Source organism: Marmota flaviventris, chromosome 12 (genome assembly GCF_047511675.1).
Source record: "Marmota flaviventris isolate mMarFla1 chromosome 12, mMarFla1.hap1, whole genome shotgun sequence".
Lineage (NCBI taxonomy): Eukaryota > Metazoa > Chordata > Mammalia > Rodentia > Sciuridae > Marmota > Marmota flaviventris.
The window spans coordinates 106,276,391-106,289,447 of NC_092509.1; the positions used below are offsets into that span (position 1 = coordinate 106,276,391).

Sequence of the window (13,057 nt, forward strand, 5' to 3'; positions counted from 1 at the left end):
CACAGCAAGGGCCTGTACTGAGCAGATGAGAGGAGGCTGTCTCCTGGGGGAAAGTCCAGAGGGAGGCGCTGCCAGGACCCCAGGGGACCTGGCTGCACTCACCCCTGTGTCTGCGGTCAGGCACCGCAGAGCCTCCGCCCATGCCTACTGAATGACTAGGTGAGAGGGAAGACAGGAGAGCCACCAGACAGCCTCTCCAGGTGTCTGCACCTGAGGCTGACCTTGAGGAAGGCAGCACGGCAGGCAGGCCTGGCTCCGGGGCTCCACTCTGACCTCCACCCCTCACTGGCCAGTGCAGCCTTCTTATGCCTCGTTGTTTGTCTTTAAATAACGTCTGTTATGTGATTAAGTGAGCCCAATTTGTTAAGCAAGAACATGGTTCTGCTTTATAATAAAAGCTAGGTATTACCCAAACCTGAAACAGCCTTTATGAGATGAAAGTCAAGTGCTGCTGTCCCCTTCCACACACCACGTCACCGCCGCCTCAGGAAAGCCCGACCTGGGCTCACGGGGTGCCCAAACACAGCGCCTCGGGAAGCCCTCTGTCCATCCTGGGTGAGTCTGCTACCTTCACTCCTCATACAGCAAGAGTTTTATTCTGACTTATTAAAGCTGGTTTTCTTTAAAACACCTTCAAAGATTATGTGGTCACTCAGCAGTAAGAAAGGACAGGCGACCCCACCCCGGAGGCAACAGCTCAGGGTCCCGCTGCAGCTCACAAGGGGTTCGACCTGAGGTGAGCTGGTTCCAGCAGGCCCCTCAGCCACCTGCACAGGTTCTCGACGCGCTGAGTGTCCCCAGGACCGGGCAGCACTGGCATGTCCTCTTCTACTGACACTGTCAAAGGGAGGGCAGCTCTTACCGTTCAGAGGCAGATGGAACAGGGCACGCCGCCTCAGCTACCTGGAAAGCAAATCCACAAACACGAAGCCACCCAGCAATTCAAGGAGAACATAGGAGAGAGAGGGTCCGGGGAACACTGCAGACTGCGATCACATCGAGAGATGCCCGTGTGACTCTGTCTGGGGACATCAAAAGCTAATTGGTAATAAAGCATAACTTGTAAGACAGAGTGGTGACAATTAGTGAAATTGCCATGGGGTGACGAGTCCTTTGCCCAGTTCAGAAAGCACTGATTTTAGCATCAGAGCACACCTGTCATCCCAGCTACCCAGGAGCTGAGGCAGGAGGGACGGAGCTTGAGGCCAGCCTGGGCCGCAGAGTGAGACAGGAAAGAAAGAAAGAGGGGGAAAGGGGGGGGAGGGAGGGGGGAGGGGAGAGGGGAAGGGAGGGAGGGGGAGGGGGAGAGGGGAAGGGAGGGAGGGGGAGGTGGAGAGGGGAAGGGAGGGAGGGGGAGGGGGAGAGGGGAAGGGAGGGAGGGGGAGGGGGAAGGGAGGGAGGGGGAGGGGGGAAGGGAGGGAGGGGGGAGGGGGGAAGGGAGGGAGGGGGAGGGGGGATGGAGGGGGAGGGGGAAGGGAGGGAGGGGGGGAGGGAGGGGAAAGGAGAGCACTGAATTCTACTTTAGAACCTCTTTACACCACAACTCCAGTTCCTGCCAGCCGGACTCTGGGAGAGAGGGAAAGCCCTGCCTCTTCCTGCCTCTCCTACCCTCACAGCAGAGCTCAGAAAGAATCAGCTCCAGACCCAACTTGAGTGACACCACCCAGGTGGACGCTCAGGACGGGGACAGTGACAGCTGGATGATGGTGTCCCCTACTCTGCACCTCCCACTATGACCAAGGCGAGGTGAGGTAGACCTCGAGTGCCTTCGCACTGTGCCCCTGACATCACAGCGGGACCCTCAGGGGTGAGTTGGGCTTTCCTCAGACACACCGGGTGGGGACCACCTCCCCCAGATGCCATGGGACATCAGAGAGGCGCACTTAGGACAGAACGTCAGGGACGTGTTACCTTTCCCTCGTATAAGAGTAGGCCAGAGAACCATTCGCAACAATAAATATTTATTAATCACAGAATGTAAATGAATACAAAAGTCATTAAGATAGAAACCCAGGGAAACGGTTTGATTCAGGCAGCACTTGCGCACAAGGTGAGCGTAGCCTAATTAGTCCATGAGCTTGTGTCGGGAGCCTGGCGGCAGCCAGGAGGCCTCTACCTAGACGGGGTCCCGGCTGTGTTGGTGGGCTGGGCCCTGGTGGGGCTGCTCTGGAGCTTGCTCTTTTTGGTGGTGGACCTGCTGTCCACGCTTTTGACCGCTGACTTCACCCACTCGGCTTCTGGATTAGCACATACTTTCAGGCCACGTTTGGTAATAAAACTGTAATGCAAGAAGAGAGAGGGTCGGCCACAAGCTCTGAGCCCTCGGGTCAGGAGCCGCCCACAGACTTGAAGAGCTCTCAGGCACAGACTAGCAGAAGAAGTGACCCTTCAGACCAGGACACCACAAAGGAACAGCTCCCTCTCTGGCTTCAGCCCACGGGACCGTGCCTCCAGGAGTGCCCGGAGCCTTGTCCCACTGCCCTGCCTCCTGAGTTCCACCAGATGTCATACCTGGCCTGGACCCGAGTGACCAGCTGTTCAATTACTATGCACCTGCCTCTTTCTCAAACCTACACATACTAATTTTTTGGATTAAAGTGATTTCTTTATTTCAATTCCTTTGGGCAACTCTGTGCCAGGGAGAGCTGCTCCTCCTGCAAAGGAGATCCTGGGGAGAGACTGGCTCTGCACAGGCTGCTCCGCACCCTGTGCCCCCGAGACTGCCCAAGCGCATGTGGCCTGGGCTGCCGTCTCTGCACTGGTCTCAGACTAGGCACAGCCTTCACCTGCTCTGCTCTTAGGTCAAATCAGGAAAGAGGACTCAGATTCCTATTTGGGTTAGACTTTGGCAATGACCATCATTTGGTGGGGCTGCGTGAAGACATGACCAGGGGGCCAGGTAGAGGGCTGTGGGTCAGGCTGTGGCTCTCCTCCAGTTGACTGGTGTCCCCTGAGGCGCAGCACCCACTCTGCTCCATCTCCATATTGCTGTCCCCCCCTCCAGGCCCTCTGTGGGAGACACTCACATCACGGCCCTCATGGAGCCCTCCTTGATGGTGTAGGTCCTGATCCTGTTGATGGGCAGCCGCTGCGTGGACAGGCTCACACAGATGCTCCTCTCAGGGACTTCACTGCCCACACCTGGCGAGAGGAAGCAGAGAGACAAGATGGTCAGATTCAAGGCCATGGTATTGTTTCAGGAAATTTGTGGTGAGAGCAATTGAATTGTCATTGTCACATGGCATGTGTGTATTTTCACAGAGACACCGTGATGGGCAGCACACGGCCCAGCGATGCCCACTCATTCAGGGACACACAGCTCTTGCCGAGGGTTTCGGGCACTAAGATGGACAGAGGTGGACCCTGGTTCCATGCAGCACGTCTTCAAGGGGCGTCAGGTACAAAACAGGCAAACAGAGAAGACAATTTCCAATAGCTGTGTTACCGTGCTGCCTGTGACATGGGAGGGTCGTGTGACAGAGAGTAAGGGGACAAGGCGGCATTCAACGGGGGCGGCAGCTCATCTTTAACTAAAGAATAGATAAAGGTGTTCTTGTTTCGTGGCAAAATGTGAAATAGAGTGAGGGAGGGCTTCACCCTCAAAGGAGTGGCCGAGAGGAATTCAACTGGTGAGTTTGAAGGTGCATCTTACACTGCAGAGGGGAATGGTCTTGGGAGGGTCAGCCATATAAATGGTTGGGCAAGATCTAATCAAAGTTTCTGAGGGCCCATTTTCTCCTTATCTGTGGATACTGGGTGTGTTCACAGAAATCTCCACCCACAAAGCAACTCAAGCAGCGGCTGATAAGGCTCAGGTTGGGGTCAGAGGCTTTCTAAGGGCGTGCAGTGGACACCAGGCTCCTGCCCGGTTCCCGTGCCAGGCTGCGTGCCCTCCCTCTTCTACCGTTGCCGGTTTGTTTCTAATGCTGAGCTGCCTCTGAACTCAGTAAAAAGAAAAAATCTGGCTTCTTTTCTCTTCCCTTCACTGTTTAAGAAGCCATTTTTCTGTGTGTAAGTGTCTAACCGGGCCACCAGGACCCAGCGCTTCCTACTGTCCTCTAAACCACAAAAGCTTTCAGGCACGCTCAGTGATGTCACGTGTCTGCTGTTAGTTGTTGAAGTTTGAGTCAAAGCAAAGATTGTTCTGCCCAGTTCTGAGCCAGTTCTGAACTCAAGAAGCTGAGCACCAGGGGATTATAAAGCTCCTTCAGTAGGAAACTTGGGAACGTGAGGCCAGTGTCTGCGGCTCTCGGCCTCTCACAGAGCATCACGGCCCTGCCCAGATCTGCATCCCACCAAATGTGACACCTGTCATCTCAGAAAAATGCCAGCTCTACGGCCACATGTGGTGCAACTCGGCGGTCATGAGCTATTTTGTTTCATAAATATTTTGTTCTGCCCAATGTCACGGAGTCCTGGTCTTTGGCTCATTTACTCACAGACTCTTTACCAAGTTATGGCCTTATATTCCAAATTTACCAATAGGATACGGAAAAGTATAAAATAATTCCAGCCAGTAGGAGAAACTGATCCTTCGAGAAATGCCTGTTGAATGCCCAGACAAGACTCAGGGAATCTGAACCTTCTCTGGACATGACTGGCAGGTTTGTTGGATCATTTATAAGGTATTGATCTACCTGTTCACACCATGTAAGCTCCTACGAATTCAAGAAATTCATCCTAAAATGGTAACACTTTCAGCAGTAATAATAGACTTTCCCGCTTACTTAAAGGTAATTTGACTTTCTGGGTTTGAAGGTACGAGTTTCCATTTTTAGTTTGATTTTAATAAATATAAAACATTGATTTGCTTCAGAATATAAATCCTCAATGTTATTCCCACACTATAATGGAACTCAAGACTTTGAGAATTTATCAAGATCAATAGTAAATGAGTAAAAGCCACAAATGCATTTATAATCATCACCACCATCTGTAGCTACCCTTAATCAAAAATCACCATTTATCAGGAGATTTGATGTGAGTGAATAAACAAGTAATCCATAAATAAGTAAATCAGAAGATCATTTCATTTTAATACTAGGTGGGTATTAGTATAATTTAGAGATAAATGAGCACAGTTTCAAGATGGTTAAGAAATTTACTCCAGATCACCTAATTAGGAAGAGCTAAAGCCCAGCAACTGACCGAGTGCTCTCTGTCTTGGGAGTCTACAGGGTCCGTTCCCCTTTTGCATATGGGAAGTTATGGGCTTAGACTGGGAAAGCAGTGACTCCGGTCAAAACCCGAGTCAACCCCCCGTGTGTGCCCGCCCTCCCGGCAGCCTGCCCCTCCACTCACCGTCCACAGTGCATGCGGAGAGACAGCAGATGCCCAGCAGGGCCAGGAGGAGAAGTCTCATGGCTGGGGTCTTGCGGAGCTGTTCAGGAGACTGAGGATCAGCTCCCCGCCAGCCTCTTTTATCCCTCCATGGTCAGCGCAAGGCACTTCCTGTGGTGAGGGGGCTTTCGGGGTGGGTGTGGAATAGCGGAAAGTCTTTGCAACACTGATGCTTTGATCTTAAAACAGAAGGTTCCTCTGCCCCTTCACACTAACCCCACACCCTGTGGCCTTCTCCTCTCCTCCTGTGGTTAACGTGTCAGTGAAACCAAATTTCTGCATAGAAGAAAACGGGCTGTCTCATCTCTGGCCGCCAATCTGAAGTCAGATCTTCCACTGCAGAGATGCCCCAGGCCTATGTCATGTCCCAACCATGGGACAGAGCGAAGGAAGTGGGGTGCGGTGGTCACCGTGGCCCATTCCACCTGCCTCTGGCCCCGGGGTGGGCACGGCAGCTTGGGCTCCTGAGCCTGGCGTGGAAGCAGGGGCTAGACTTCACTGGGTCCTGTTTCTTGGCCTCTTTTATCCTCACTCCTCTCCTCACCCTTCGTCCCGTTACCCCCATTTCTCTGCCCCTCTGTGCCCCACTGCCCAAGAAACACTCGCATAAGTGTGAGCTTGTCTCTCTCACGTGGGCTTTAACGGAAGCTTAACATATATCTTAAACAGCTACTGCCAAGTTGTCCTGCACCAACTGCATTTGAGAAAAAGAAAGGATCTGTAAACTGGCCACTCTGACAGTTGCTATTTTTAGTGTTTTCCCAATGAGTACTGGGCTACATATTTGCATAATTGTGATCAATGTAAGTGCTGTCCAACATCAACTTAACATCTCCCTGTGCTTCTTCAACCTCCACGCCTCCACTTCAAGCAAATATAAGCCTGTTCGCATTCAACCGTCCCCTTACAACTTACTGTGACATGACCTGGTCTATAAGATCAACTCTCATTATTGCACGCAGACATATGCCCCTCTACCATGAGAAGTGGGTGCTGGGTAAAGTCCCTTAGTCATCTTTATAGCTCTTGCTGTCTGTTGCCCTCGGAACCTTCCAGAACGGGCTTCAATTGATGGTGCCCCCAGCAGGACTCAGCACACCATATGGTGCTACAGCCTTTTGACACTCAGTTTTGTTTCTTTTTATTTACGTAAGCATCAACAAAAATGTATTTATTGAATACATGTTATATACAGTTAGAGGTTTTGCCATTGCTATTAGGATTATGAAAATGAATTCCTGTTTCCATGGAAATTACAAGGTTATCTCTAGGAGATTTTTCATTGCTGACATTTAATTTTCCAGCCAGACTTCACCCTGAACTTCAGAATGGCTTTGAAATTATGTCTGCTCTGGACACCTCCTCCGTCCAAACTACTTACCAGGACCAATGTGCTCTCGTCCTTCCATTTGCAAATACAGACATGTGGGGGTCACCTCAGACTCACAGGGAAAGGGAACTCTTACACATGGCCAGTGGGAATGGAAACTCATATAGCCACTAGGGAGGACGGTATGGAGCTTCCTTCAAAAGCCCAGGCGCAGGACTGCCGTGGGACCCAGTGATCCCCTTGTGTCCAAGGAGGGGACCAGCTGCTGGAGACACACCGGCACTCCTACGCTATGGCAGCACTGTTCATAGCCACCAAGGCGTGGAGTCAGCCTGAGCCCATCAGGGCCCAAATGGACAGGGAAAGTGGCGTGTGATCTCCACGGATGCTCCTCAATCACTACAGGGGTCCCGCCACCAGAGATAACAGGAAGAACCTATAAGATGTTACCTTCCGCAATGCGCCAGGCTCAGAAAGACAGAACCTCGTGGTGGGAAGACGTAAAAGTTGACCTCACAGCAGAATGGTGGTCCCCTGGAGCTGGGGATGCAATGGTGGTGATGTTAGTCAGAGGACACAGAATTTCAGTTAGATGAAGAAATAAGCTCAAGAGATCTTTGGTACAAGATGGTGACTATAGCTAATGATACGTCGTATTCTTAAAATACGCTGTCCTGTGGCTCTGACATTTAGGAGGAGGTTTGTCAAGCCGCTGGTGAATAGGACACCCCTCTCTTACTCAGGGCTCTGCCACAGTGTGTCCCTTGGCTGTTACATGGGTGCCTTGTCCAAGAAGCAGCCCTGGAAAGCCAGGACAAGAACCCCGTTTACACCATGCTCTTTCTCTTTTACCCTGTCAATCAAACCACAGACTGTCAGGTAGACAGGATACAAGGAAGGAAGTTGGGTAGTTTGTAGGTAAATTTTTACCTTCAAGTTCAGGTTAATGAAAAGGCAAAGTAGAGTGTGAGAGAGCAGCACGTGATATGTGAGCAAGTGGACGGTGCTCTGTGTAAGACACTGTCTTAAAAACAGGAAGAATTTTAAAAACAACGCATGCTCGTGCTGGGAGAGGAATGTATGAATACGACTGTTTTAGATTTCCCTGCAGTGTGAGCCGTGCTGCGCAGCCTCTTCCATTACTTGAAATGAAACTTTGAGTGTCTGGGAGCCCCGGATGGTCAAGGGAGGAGCAAGACATGCCCCTTTCTCAGGCATTGACCCCGGGCTTGGTTACGACACCGATGATAGACCAAACAGCCCCAAAGCAGAACAATGCCTCAGGAAGTGCACAGAGAAGCTGTTCTGTGGTCCCATCAGTGGGAAGGGTGGGCCTAGAGCCTTTCCTGGACTGTCTTACACCAAGCACCACTTCTGCCCATTGTTGGATGAAACGCAGTGGGGACGCTTCTTTTCTCACTAATTGTGGAAACTACATGTATATCAGGATCGCGTGGGATGATAGCCTGCTGAAGGCTCTGAGAAGTCTGCCACAGGAGGCTGACCCCACGATTCCTGAGCTTCACTGACCACAGAACCCTTTCCATGGAAGACTTCTCCCAGAGACACATTTCAGACCCTAGTCTAGGAGGGTGGTCCTAAAAGTGCAGGTGGGAAGCAGTGGGTGCTAGGCGCAGGGGTGTGCACCCTAGGGCCTGCCCTGGAGTGAGAGAATCTGGAGAGCTTTGGAGGGTGAACTCAACACAGGTGTAGACGGAGCCTGGTACAGCAGAGAAATCCACCTGGATATACATTTTCCAGGGGCAGTCCCCAGCTGGGGGACCAATCTTGACTCTGGGGTACTTTTCTTCATGATTATTTTCTGCTTCTCTCCCAATACCAGGTAATGGCAAGTGCACCTCTTGTTTTTCTAATGGTTTCAAAAAAACGTCTGGCCTTATTCAGAAACCACTTAAAACAATGACAGAATAGGAGAAGAACGGGCAATTGTGCCTCACCCCAGGAGCATCCAACACCGGTGCTTGTGATGAAAAGACACACTCAAACGTAGACCCAAGATCCTGTGACCAGGGAGTGCTGCGTGGCTGTCCTCAGAGGCTGGGTGGGGTTCTGTGGGTAGCCAGGACTGATGGTCAGGGGCCGGACGAGCTCGGGTTCCCTGCTCCACGTCTGAAGCAGCATGTGTGGCGCTGGGCCCTGAACCCCAGCCTGGAAGACCCGTCCATCCTCCCCATGGGAGGGTCAGTGGCAAGACCTGACCTGCTCACCGCAGGATACAAGCCCACGGAGTAGCTCGATTGCCAACTTGTCAAATTAGCTAAAAACAAATTGAATTTTAATCTTTATAGAAAAAAAATCAGTATTCTTTTCTAGTAGAACATAATGAAAAACACCATTAAATCCTTTATGTTTGATCTTTAGTTTTAGTACCTCTGGCCAATAGCTCTTACCAGAACCAGGGGTCTGGGAGTGCATGGATTAAAGGGCGGGTGGCATTGGACGTCTGAACACAATAGCAGAGCTGACTGTGGAAACAAACCAGTCAAAGGTTGACTGATCAGAAGCTGGCCCCCCTCGGCCCCGGTAGCACAGCAGCCCTGTCCCTGCAGTCACCTGCCTGTGGTCATCCACAGTGCTGGTCACGCCTGCCCGCCACATGCACTATGCTGGGTATTGTTGCTCTCTCCCGGCTGGAGCGTGGAACCTGCGTATTAAGACTTCATTTCACGACCAAATCCCCAGCACCTATAATGTAGGAACTCCATGTCTATCCATATTCATTGATACAATAAGGGAAAATAAACTAATGTTCTTGTCATCCTCTTCTTTCTCCCAAGAACTCAAAGTAGAAGCACTGTTCAAGAGTTTTTCAGTTTAATTTGGTGATAGATACTTGACACAACTACTGTCGCAACACAACAAAGAACAATGGGAAAAGAAGCCAAAGGACACAGAGCTGCACTGCACTGTGATAATCCCCCCTCAGTCCGCCATCTTTAATGAAGGAGAACAAACCAGAGTGACCAGCAACCCCGCAGGACAGTGTCCACCCTGCCGCAGCCCTCAGCAGGACGCAGTGGAAGTCAGGATCTGAGGCATAGGATGTGTGACATGGCTACGACACGGTGCCACCTGTGCTCTCCAATCCCTGTCATAGGTAACAGACATGTGTCGTGTGCACACCATGTACACATTGTCCCAGCTGAGGACCAATGGCAACAACAGAGAGAGAAGGGAACACTTAAGGCAATACAAGCACTTTTAGCAAAAGTCAGCTTTATTTTTCAAGTGGTGATAATTACACAGTAGTATCACACCCCATCAAAGAAGGGGTCAGTAGGCATATGCTGTGACAAAGGGGTCCCTCGAAGTTGTGTGTTCACTCCAGGTGTTGATAAGAGAAATTCCTTGTATCTGGTCCAGTTAATGAAGGATGGCTTTATGTGGAAGTGGTATTTCTAGAAATGCAAAGTTTATTCCTTATTATTGAAAAATGATTGTTTTTTTGTATGAGCAATGTCTGACTCCTAACCACAGAAACTTATTTGAAAAGCAGATGATCAAAAAGTGAAACTGAAATCACCTCGAAGGCCGCGCTGCCCATGGACAACCACTTCCAGCCTTTGATGTTTGTCTGTCAAGAACATGTCCCTCATTTAGTACAGACAGAGGTCAGAAGTGAAGTGGGCCCTGTCCACTGTTCCTTCGCCTGTCTTCTCGCCAGCCAGCCACACCACGAGCTATTCCAGGTCCACAGGTCTAAACCGGAATCTTCTTTAAGGTCCACAGAGAGCCCCCTTAAGGGTGGTGATGAGGGTCCTTTAACACTCTCCTGTTGGTGGGCACCTGGGTAACTTCGAGGGTCGGGAGGCACCACCAAGGTGGCAGAGGACCTGCTTCCAAATCTGTGCTCTCCAGCCACTTCCTCAGCAAAGGCCCGGCAGCACCCGTCCTGGCTGAACGAGGGTGCTCTGGGTTTCCACTCGAGAGTCGTTACCTCCCAGAGGGCACCTCAGGGGGAAAAGCAATGGAGCCAAGTCTGTTCATTTTTGATAGAGTAGCACACGATTGTGGCAGAAGTGGCCTAGTGACAGCCCTGGTGGTGCTGCTCAAGCCGGGCTCATCCTCGAGGACAAAGCCCTGCAGGAGCAAGTCTCCCAGCTGCTGCAGCAGTGAGCTGCCATCTCAGATGCACACACCATCGCTGGGCCTCTCCCTCCCTCCCTCTCCCTCTCCCTCCCTCTCCCTCCCTCTCTGTCTCTCTCCCCCTCTCGCCCCCCTCTCCCTCCCCTCTCTTACCCTCTCCATCTCTCTCCCCCTCTCCCTTTCTCTTCCCCCTCTCTCTCTTCCTCTCTCTCCCTCTTCTCTCCCCCTCTCTCTCCCTCTCCCTTTCTCCTTCCCTCTCTGTCTCTCTCCCCCTCCCTCTCCCTCTCTCTCTCCCTCTCCTTCCCTCTCCCCCTCTCCCTCTCCCTCTCTCTCCCTCTCCCTCTCCCTCTCCCTCCCTCTCTCTCCCTCTCCTTCCCTCTCCTCTCTCCCCTCTCCCTCTCTCTCTCACACTCAGAGGCACGCAGGCACGCACACACCCACCACTACCATGGGGTCTCTCTCCCTCTTTCCCCCATTCCCTCTCACACCCCCTCTCTCACACACCCACCCCTATCCCAGGGTCTCTCTCTCTCTCTCTCTCTGAGGTGCGCATGCACACACCCACCCCTACGCAGGTCTGGTCTTGCGGATGTGCTCTTGGCTGGGTGTTAACTACATCACATTCATGGAATCCACAATGGGTCTGTGTGGTTTGTTGAAAGTAAACCAAAGCTGCAGTGAAACCTCGTCACCACTGATGAGGGATATTTTAAAACCCTTTGTCCTTAGCTCAGACCACCCTCAGGCATTCCACCCCTCAGAGGTTAAACTTAGTCACCTGCACCCAACTTTCTCCACCACCGCTTGCCCTCTCTAACTTCAGGGATCAGATAAGCAAGATTTCTTGTCTCAATGTATCTGCTCCGTCCATGTTTCCAGAAGTCCTGACACCAGGCTATGTAAGACATGTCAACCACCTGTTCAGGCACAAAAATCTACTTTTGAAAAGACAAAGCAGAAACAACGGGGGTCTCGCCTTCATTTGGCTTGGGAGTCGGTAAAGGCAGGGACTTGAGGAAACTTTCATTATAAAAGCCCTACACTTTATTTTTTTTTAAACATTTCTTTCACTTTTACCCTTTAACACTGAGCATTGATTGGTATGGAAAAAGCCGTGTGCGGAGAATCACCACGGGAAATTACAGGACAGAACTTTCCATTCCAGAGGTCCTCAGGGAAAAGATTTCTTACTGCAATCCTGTAAAAGGCCATGATTTTTCATTTGAACATGTACTAAAGTTTTATGGTAGGAAAATTTCTACAGACAGGTTTATGCCCAAGGAGACAGCATCCATGCACAAACACAGAACTCAAACGTCTACTCAACAAGGGCTGGGAGGCTGGAGGTTTTTAGGCCACAGCAAGAAGAATCCCAGATGATCCTCCAGCACTGGAGAGGGTTGACTTTACATGCTGCGCTGGGTCAATCTAGGAGAAGTGGGAGAAAACCATGGAAGAGAATAATCTAGTTATCTAATTTATCCACTCCCCAAGGCATATGGAGATGCCGTGATGTGGAGCCCTTTAACCCCATGGTTAAAACCAAGAAGTCTATTGAAGTGGTAGAAATACATACGTAATGCTTCAGACTCCAGAATACCCAGTGTCCACCATTTTCAATTTAATATGATCTTGTTGGTTTGTGGAATATCTACCTCCAAGACTCTGGAACTGACCGCATGTTTACTCCTGGTTTTATCACCTGGCCTTCTACAAGCTCTGCAGTGCATTTACTCTCCCTGCCTCCGTTTCCCATCTATATAAAACAGAGGTAATACCGCTAAGTGCCACATGGAGCTGTTGCGAGAATTAAATGAGTTAGCACATGCAAATTGCTTAGAATCGTTCCTAGCATGTGCTGAGCCCTCAGTGTATGTTGGTTGCTGTGATTAACACAGGGTTGATGTAATGCAAAATCCTATGTTCCCGAGAGTGAAAGTTCTTGAACGAATATTTTAGAGTCACATAGTGAAAGTTGACCCAGTAAAGAGAGAGCCAAACACTTGATTTTGCTTAAATGACTGAACAACTGGAGTTTTTCCTCATTTATCTAGATACCTAACCTTCCTTTTTATTTTTTTGCTTTTCACATTTAGCATTTGAACACAAAACTGTGGGTAGGCATAATCTCTGTTCCTACATGGTTTGCTGCTCTTTGTCTCTGGTGAGGTGTGGGGAGGGATCTGCCTCTCGGTAGACCACATTTCTGTATCACAATTGCATTAATTCCTTCCAGATTTCTCCACCCAGGGTTGACAAATGAGATACAGAATTCCTAGA

The 13,057-nt window shown here is 50.5% G+C and overlaps 1 protein-coding gene across 1 annotated transcript; it reads right to left on the reverse strand.

Moving 5' to 3' along the window:
- Positions 1 to 1,944: 1,944 nt before the first annotated feature.
- LOC139707851 (lymphotactin-like) lies at positions 1,945 to 5,493 on the reverse strand. Its single transcript, XM_071619761.1, has 3 exons — positions 5,302 to 5,493; positions 3,027 to 3,141; positions 1,945 to 2,278 (listed from the first exon to the last, which is right to left on the reverse strand). The coding sequence occupies exons 1-3, from the start codon at positions 5,360 to 5,362 to the stop codon at positions 2,113 to 2,115; spliced, it is 342 nt and encodes a 113-aa protein (XP_071475862.1). The 5' UTR covers positions 5,363 to 5,493; the 3' UTR covers positions 1,945 to 2,112.
- Between the last annotated feature and the right edge of the window lie 7,564 nt (positions 5,494 to 13,057).

Coding starts and splice junctions, on each gene's coding strand:
- LOC139707851 (XM_071619761.1), bottom strand. CDS start 5,362: ATGAGACTTCTCCTCCTGGCCCTGCTGGGCATCTGCTGTCTCTCCGCA. Junction 3,142..5,301: donor CTCCGCATGCACTGTGGACG/GTGAGTGGAGGG, acceptor TCCTCTCGCCAG/GTGTGGGCAGTGAAGTCCCT. Junction 2,279..3,026: donor GGCTCCATGAGGGCCGTGAT/GTGAGTGTCTCC, acceptor CTTGCATTACAG/TTTTATTACCAAACGTGGCC.